This window comes from Apaloderma vittatum, unplaced genomic scaffold (genome assembly GCF_000703405.1).
Source record: "Apaloderma vittatum isolate BGI_N311 unplaced genomic scaffold, ASM70340v1 scaffold1417, whole genome shotgun sequence".
NCBI lineage: Eukaryota > Metazoa > Chordata > Aves > Trogoniformes > Trogonidae > Apaloderma > Apaloderma vittatum.
The window spans coordinates 49,482-57,756 of NW_009726491.1; the positions used below are offsets into that span (position 1 = coordinate 49,482).

General features: G+C 41.9%; 1 protein-coding gene across 1 annotated transcript in view; it reads left to right on the forward strand.

Moving 5' to 3' along the window:
* The window catches only part of LOC104276833 (CTP synthase 2), a gene marked incomplete at its 5' end in the record, with an annotated part of 57,384 nt that extends 49,359 nt beyond the window's left edge, over positions 1–8,025 (forward strand). Inside the window, one exon of the mRNA XM_009873282.1 lies at positions 7,926–8,025. Within this exon, the coding sequence (XP_009871584.1) occupies positions 7,926–7,995 (70 nt within the window). The remainder of the gene's footprint in view (positions 1–7,925) is intronic.
* Positions 8,026–8,275: the final 250 nt, after the last annotated feature.

Below are 8,275 nucleotides of genomic sequence, written 5' to 3' on the forward strand. Positions count from 1 at the left end.
CCTGCTGAGTGGAAAGGATTTCCAATATAAACCTTTAAACCTCAGAATTCTAGTGATTTCGTTGATCAGTAAAGGCATGTCATAACAAGACTGAAAAGATTTGAGGATAGGGTTTTCTGCACACCTCATCCAGCACTGCCTACGTGGATTGTAGTCATGCTGCTGACTGAAGCAAAAATGTACCCTGTAAGAGAATTTGTGGAGACCAACAAGTTAAACAAATTACATAAATTAGGCTATTAAAAAAACCAAAAGGAGAGTTAATATTGAAATGAGGGAGAGAGAAAGGGAAGACGAAGGGAAATATGTATTTTAGTATGAGATTCTTAACAGGAAATCATTACTCCAGAACATTTAACAGCTCCATAGTTAGGATACAATTTTAGAACATGTGACAACTGAACACAAGCCCTAGCTTCTAAGCAAAGCAAACAGTAAATTTAAAGATGCATCATGAGGGTGCTCTCAATAAAAGTGAATAAACCTTCTCTTAAATTTTTGTGAGGTCTGGTCTGGTGTAGACAGTCTAAGATGCTTAGACATAGGGCATGAGTGTACAGAGACAGTCAAGAACTGAGCCAAGGATCAGAGTAGCTCAGTGATGAGTTATTACTTAGTTACCTGAAGTGGTAGTTGGGCATTGAAGTTGCCTTTGTGGTTGCAGCTTCTTGTGCTTTATGGCATGAGTGCCTTACCATCAAAGCCATGCACTGCAGTTCCTTGTGAATGCTTTTAAATCATGACATTTTCTGAAACTTTCCACGGAAATACTGAAGTCACCATTTCATATGGAGCTGGGGAAGGTGAGAGGCTGCCAGTTTACCTTTTCATTTTAAAGGACAGAGAAAACCAGAGCCACAGAAAACTCTCAGAAAGTTACAATACCCACAAATATGTTGTTTTTTAAAATAAAACAAAAGGTTTTTCTAGAAAGCTAGTAGATGAATTGGGGAACTTCGTGTCTGATGTTGTTGGATTTACTGAATCTTAGAAAGTTGCATTTGGAAAAAGTAATAAAAACTAGCTTATCTCTGGGAACAGTGTCATATAGATTGCAAAACCACTGATGCACAATAAAGCCATGTTATTATTTTGGTGGGGATTTTTTAACTTGTTTTGGTTTTTTTTTCCCCCATAGCAATTTTGGCATCAGGAGGATTTATTTCTTCTTTCCCCTAAGCCAACATCTTTAATAATGGTCTAATGGTCTGTGAGAGTAGTGTCACAGTGTACTAATGATATTTGCAAATAATGCCATTTAAATAAGAGCTGAAAGCACTATTCAGAACAAAGAAATAGCATAAAAATATATGGGGAATTTAGAAACTTGTGCTGAAAATAATGAAATTGTGTTTCTTTGGAGGAAGAGGGTAACAAGCTAAAAGTTAAATTATCAGACACAAATGTCCAGTAGATGGCAGGAAATGTAGAAAGTGAGAGACGGTCCAAGGTGATGAAGTGTGGACGACTAGGGCTACTGGTGAAAGAAATTTTTGCAAGTCATTAGTGAATGTGAGTCATCAATCCTCTGCCATCTAGTCACAGAGTACTCCATAAAGTTCTGGGCAGGTTATTAATAAAAGATTACTTAGGAGTTGTGTTCAGAGGCAAGGAACAACAGTGGCCAGAGGACAGGAGTGGTGCTTAAAGGAAAAAAAAACTCAGAAGAGTTGCTCATGTGGTGATTATTGGACTACCATGGTCCAGCTCCCTCCCAGACCAGCTGTGTGGGGAGATTTGGACAAGCATTGATGAATGGAGCAGGAAACAGCCTGTGACATCTTCTGCTGTATGAGGGATGAAGAGGATACGGGCAGGGCTATCTCTCATATCCTCTGTATGTTTTCCCCAACCAAGAACACATCTGGCACAGAATCATGTTTCTACCATTGGGCAAATCCAGACATTTCAGAGGAGAGTGAAGGAAACCTTGTGGTTTGAAGGCTGTCAAGGGAGCCGTAAGGGAGGGGCTGCTTCACAAAAGAAGACAATCCAGGAGACAAGGGTGGCAACTGTAGTGGCAGGGGTAGTGTCCTCACCAGCATGAGTCAGTACCACAGTTGCCAAAGGTGGCAAGCGGGCTGGCTCCAGTGACAGTCACCAGGCCCTGCAGACAGTCCAGTGCAGAAGCGCAAAATGACGGGTCAGGTGTGAGGTCAATCCAGACGGTCCATTTGCCGAGTGACTACAGGACTACAGAGATGGGTACAGGCATGGCCAGCTCAGGCAAGGATTGGGAGCCAAGGCTTCTGGGTCCACCAGTGGAAGCCTCAGGTGAGGGTGGTCAGAGCAGCTGAGACCTGTTGGTGCCCTCAGAGCTCTTTTGGAAAAGTACAGGAAAAGTTTTAAAGGAGATACTATCTCAGTTATACTAGTACTTAATGAAGAACTTAGTAATGGTTAGTTATGGGAGTTTGTCATTTTAATGTTAGATGTTTACAGTGAAGAAACTTCTGTCACCCCAAGTCTTTTTCTGTAGTTGCTAAGTGAATGTGCTCTTTAAAGGAGCCAAATAACTCACGATAATGGTTAAGTGGGTCAGAAACGTTATACCCTACAACTACCTGTTTCTCTCCGTTGATTGTAATAAGCTATCTCAGATGAAGATGTCTAAAGCTGAATGAATTGAATCCTCTGCAAGAGACTCAGCTGAGAGTTTTTATAACACCTAGATATGTTCTGGCATCTTGGTTGTGATTTTTGTAATGCTGGGTCCTAATAAAATTGGTATCCTGGTCCAGTTATGTGAGTGCAGATGTCTGGTGGATTGAAACTGGGGAGTCTTAGGTATATGCTAAAGGATGCTTTAATGAAATGATTTTGTGGAAGCATAGGATCATATAATGATGGTGATCATAATAAATGATATATAGTCATAAAAATATGCATTTAGAAATATGAGCAACTAGTTAAAACCACTGCACAATCAAATATGCATTTATTTTAAATAATATTTTCATGACCATAATAATTTTAGTCATTCAGCTTTTTGCAAGGGGAATAAATAATAATAATTGACAGATTTCTCTTTGCTTGAAAGTTATAACGATTGTTTTAAACAGCCACAGCCTGTACTAAATGTAATTACATTTATCTTTAATTTGCATTGAGGAAGAAATGCACTTAGCTTGGCTCCTGCCTTTACAGGGAATAGCATTACTGTAACAGTTGTTTAAATTGCTTACGTTTCTGGAAAAGGACTTTTTTGTCACATGTACATTAAAAAAAAAGATGAAAAAATTCCCTCTGAAACTGTGTCAAAGACTTTGTTTCTAAAGAATGTGATCTGGATTTTCTAGATCAAACAAACAGGACATAGAAGGAGTTCCCATTTTACAGTTGCCTGTGTTTCTTAATAAAAACATTGAAAGCAGGCAATTTAGTGCTTTTGAGCAAATATATGTTTAAAATTGATCTTGAGTGTTAATTCTAGTGATTTTTTGCAGCTGAGATTGGTTGTTGAGGTAATGCATTCCAGCTTCATGCCATGTGGCCCCAGCAGGGGCTGCCTTCAATACCATACCTATAGGCCATCTTCTCATCTTGCCTCCATCCATCCTTCAGACTGATGCGTTGCAGAGGTATGATGATGCCTCTGTAGGTAGAACAAAGAAATTTGAAACAGGCGTGAATTTGATAATAAAGGAACACATGCAGAGGGAAGCTCTCTTTATTGCTTACGTCTTGAGAAGCTGGGGGTCTGAAAGTGGGTGAACTTTAAAACCAAATAAACCCCCGTAATATAATTTCTCAAAGCAGGATGCTTTCCTCACTTCAGCTAGGAAGTAAGTTGCAGTTCACTGCAAAGTGAAATTCCATCTAGGTACTGCATACTCTGAGGTTTGTTCTGTTTTTCTCTTGATTACATCTTTATACTCCAGATCCTATGGCAAAAACCCCAAAAGACAGAATAGAACCACTGTGGTGGCCTTAGGTCTGCTCACTAACTCTGTTTTGTTGGAGTTCGCTGTTGTAAGAATGGTTACAAACAAGATGAAATGGGTGTCAGATTCCTGCCCAAGATAATTACTAATTAACTTGTACACAAACTGAGAGAAAACTTGCTGAAGGAAACGTAAGTGTATAATTTCAGTTGAGGGCTTGGTGTGAAGAATTCTATAAAGAAAAAGCCAGGCATACTTTATTTTGCACCACTAGCACTTTCATAGCCAGCACATTTTATTAAGGTTTCATAATATTAGCAACTGTGAGCACAAAATATCAATTTGATTTTTATATCTGTGTAGTTACTCGGTGTAATTTGAAAAGAAGTAGACATTTATTCTGAAGAGAGGTAATGATTCACTTGTGTTTAATACTACCTGAAGTTTTCCTTCAGATTACTTATCAGTTGAATACAGTTCATATCACAGTAGATCTTAGGAACTGGACAGCAGGGTTTGAAGCTATAACACCTAGGTGCAGATATGCCAGGATTCATGAGTCACTGTTTGCTTTCAAGTCCAGTGGTGGTTTAACTCTTCAAGTTCAGGTATCCTTGGAGCCCAAGTTGTTCTTGTTATCATGATGCCACAGCTTCTGGGGGTGCTTAGAGACACTGTTCACGCAGCTTAAACTGTGAGACTGACATATGCCTGAGTCTGAAGCCCAAGGGCTGATCCTTTCCTAGGTATTTCCCCTACCTTTCTTGCCACTGTGGCCTGCCTGTTAGAAATAAAACTGATTTACGCCCAACAGAACAGCCCTAGAGTAGAGGAGACTGTGAGGTGCTGCTGCAAAAGTCGAGAGTGTGGTGACAAGAGTCCTTTTCTGGGATGTGGAGTCAAATCTTGTACTGAATTGTGCCATATGGGAGCAGGAGCAGAATTGTCATCATCTGAGCAAGTGTTTTAGCTTCTGGGCTAATAGCTAGCCACAGCTTCTGGAAAGAGGCCTGAGAAGTTGGGGTGGTAAGTCAATGGAATTACAGGAGCATCCAGCCCTGTGTGACTACTGCTGTGGGCAAATGATTCAAAAAACCATGTCACTGAGTCGGTGAGGATCTGTGATGGGAGTGCTGGGTGGGGATCAGCGCCTAACTGGCTTCAAGAGGTGAAGCTGGGCAGTTTTCCACTCACTTCATTGATCCCTGAACATTTTTACTTAAGCATCTGTCTCCCATACTGTGTTGTATTTGGAGCCCTGGCATATGTTTCTGGGCTGTGACTGCTACCGTGCAACAGAGCCAATTAAAAAAACCTCAAGTTATCTGAAGCCAGGACTATCATGAGATTATGCAGCTTTCTGCAATCACAGTTTTACCCTCTGTTCTGTGGAAATTTTTTGCTGTTTTGCTGTGATGTGAAAATGCAAAACTTTTAATAATACTGAATTTTTATTCCATGTTTCCGTGGGTACATTCAGAAAGAAGTAAGTACAACGTTGGTGGTGTTGTGTTTGTCCGTGTGCATCTGGCATGCTTGATTGTACTGTTAACAACACTTTCCTCACTTGAACTGTGTAATTGTTTGCCAGCTGGTGAAATGATCGAATTGAGCATTTCTCTCTAGCCTGATATGACACAGTCTTTCTAAGGACTGCATCAACAACCTGAGTGTCATAGAAATATAGAATGGTTTGGGTTGGAGGAGTCCTTAACGATCACCTAGTTCGAACCTCATTGCCATGGGCAGGGACACCTCTCACTAGACCAGGTTGCTCAAAGCCCCATCCAGCCTGGCCTTGGACACTCCCAGGGAGGGGGCAGCCACAGCTTCTCTGGGAAACCTGTTCCAGTGCCTCACCAGCATCACAGAAAAGGACTTCTTCCTAATGTCTAATCTAACAATTTACCCTGCTCTAGTTCAAGACCATTGCTCCTCATCCTATTACCACATGCCCTCACAAAAAGTTCCTCCCCAGCTTTCCTGTAGGTCCCCTTCAGGTACTGCTGGAAGGTCTCCGTGGAGCCTTCTCTTCTGCAGGCTGAACAACCCCAACTCTCTCAGAATGTCCTTGTAGGAGAGGTGCTCCTGTGCAGAGAAAGAGGTGTTGTGTTAAGAAGAGGCAGAATGTTTTAGGCAAAGTCATTATAGTTGTTAGAACAGATGGAATATCTACCCTGTCCTGTACAGAATTTTGTACGGTGGATTGCTGTAACTGTGGGAGGCTTTCCTAGCAGTGAGAGGTAGCAATTTATTGAGATGACTGTTGGTGCCACTCCTCCTGTCCCACTCTATTAAAATAGCCATGTTTTTACTAATCCTTAATTATTTTCTTCACAAAGAAGAGAGGGTGAAATTCAGGCTACAGTGCTCAGTAACAAGCACTGGTATAACTGAGTGCAGTTTGTTCGCTGTTTGACACCGCAGTCTAAATCAAAGATCTCCAGCTGCGGGGTTACATAGTTCCCCTTGAAACATTGCACAGCAGGCAGTCACTGCGGATCAACTGTTAAGGCTGTGTCTAGCTGGGTCGTGGGCTGATGATGTGCTTGATATCCCAGTAGGAGATCACTCCCAGAGCTAGGGAGTGTGACATGAGTGAGATGTGACAAGACAGGTGTGCAGTGGATGCAGGAGAGTTGGTACCCAAGACTGGCACTGATTGTACCCACACAAATGAGGTCTGAGGTCCCCACCTGTGCTGTGTTAACCATAACCTGCTTTCTGAAATATCACAGGACTGACCAGAATTTTTACTGCTGAAATGTACTTGTCAGTTCCCTGGGTTCCCTTTGATGGTTTCTGATCTTGAGAAATTGAGATATTGAGGGGCTGGAGAGGGTCCAGAGGAGAGCAGCGAGGCTGGGGAAGGGACTGGAGGGAAAGTCCTGTGAGGAGAGCAACGAGGGAGCTGGGGGTGTTGAGCCTGGAGAAGAGGAGACTCAGGGGGGACCTTCTCACTCTCTACAACTGCGTGAAGGGAGGGTGTAGTCAGGTGGGCGTCGGGCTCTTCTCTCGGGCAACCAGTGACAGGACGAGAGGGCCCGGCCTGAAACTGCGTCAGGGGAGGTTTAGGCTGGATCTCAGGAAGCCCTTCCTCACGGAGAGGGTGCTCAGGCACTGGGATGCACTGCCCAGGGCAGTGGTGGAGTCACCGTCCCTGGAGGTGTTTAAGGAGAGGCTGCATGTGGCACTTAGTGCCGTGCTCTGGCCCATGTGGTGGTGTTGGGCCATAGGCTGGACTTGATGATCTCAGAGGTCTTTTCCAGCCTCAACAATTCTGTGATTCTGTAAAATTTGAGTATCTGGGAAACCAGATGTAGTTGAGGGAGGTAGAAGCTGAAGGTTCTAGATCTAAGGTAAACCTGGACACCCCATAGACATCACAGCTGACTGAAAATGTGGTTTGTAGATACTTCTTTTTCCTCAATCTCTGTGCTGAATCCTGTTTTTTACCATTTCCTTCACTTGCATGGCAGCTTGTTCTGTGAAAACTGATCTACTTCTCTCAGGAAATGGCAGATAAACATAAGAAAAAAAGTGTCAGGATATTGCTTGGTGCCATGGAAATGATTTGTGTTCTGACTGCAAAAGCAAGAGTTGTAGTTTAAGTATAAATTGAAACATTCTGAGTAAATAAAATTAAAGTCTTTTTCTTTGGTCAAAACAATAATTTTCTTTGTCTTAAAGGAGAAATTCCTTTTAGTCTTGTTCTGAATGCCTATTATTCTCAATGTGTTAATCATGGTCTCAGGCACATAGCACCAGCAAACTGTAGAATGAATGTACAGGATCTAAGCAAAAAGAAAGTGAACATACTGTTTATCAGGCAGAATATTTTTTCTTGTAAGGTCTTAGACTCCAAACTTAAGCCCATTCCTGCAGAGGAAAGAAATACCAAAACTGAGCATGAGCTTAAAGTAATTTTCTGGAAATGGATTGCGTCTGAGGAAAGTGTTGGTCATATGCGTCATCTGGGTTGAAGGGTTTGAACTAAAATACTTGGGTTTGATCCTTCTGACTGTGTATTGCTTTTAACAGTGACAGCTACAGTGACCTGAGCGATGACAGCTCTCCAGAAAAAGAGTTTCCTAATTCAGAAACAAGCTGAAGTGAAGCGGAAATGGATGATGATATTGAGGTAAATTGAATTGTTTTGATACTACCTTATGACATTTATTTCTTCTGGACTTAAAACAGGAGAGAGTTACCTTGATTATCCCTTTTGTTTCAAATCCCTTCTGAGAGCTTGTGTTTTCTTCCTTGCCTGTAGCACGTGATTGTTTTCCTCTGCTGCTGCTTAAGTCTGCAATTGTTATATTAAAGTCTGTTGGGTACAGCTTATATGTAGGATGCTGTACAAAATCAAGTTTTGACAGTGTTTGAAGATA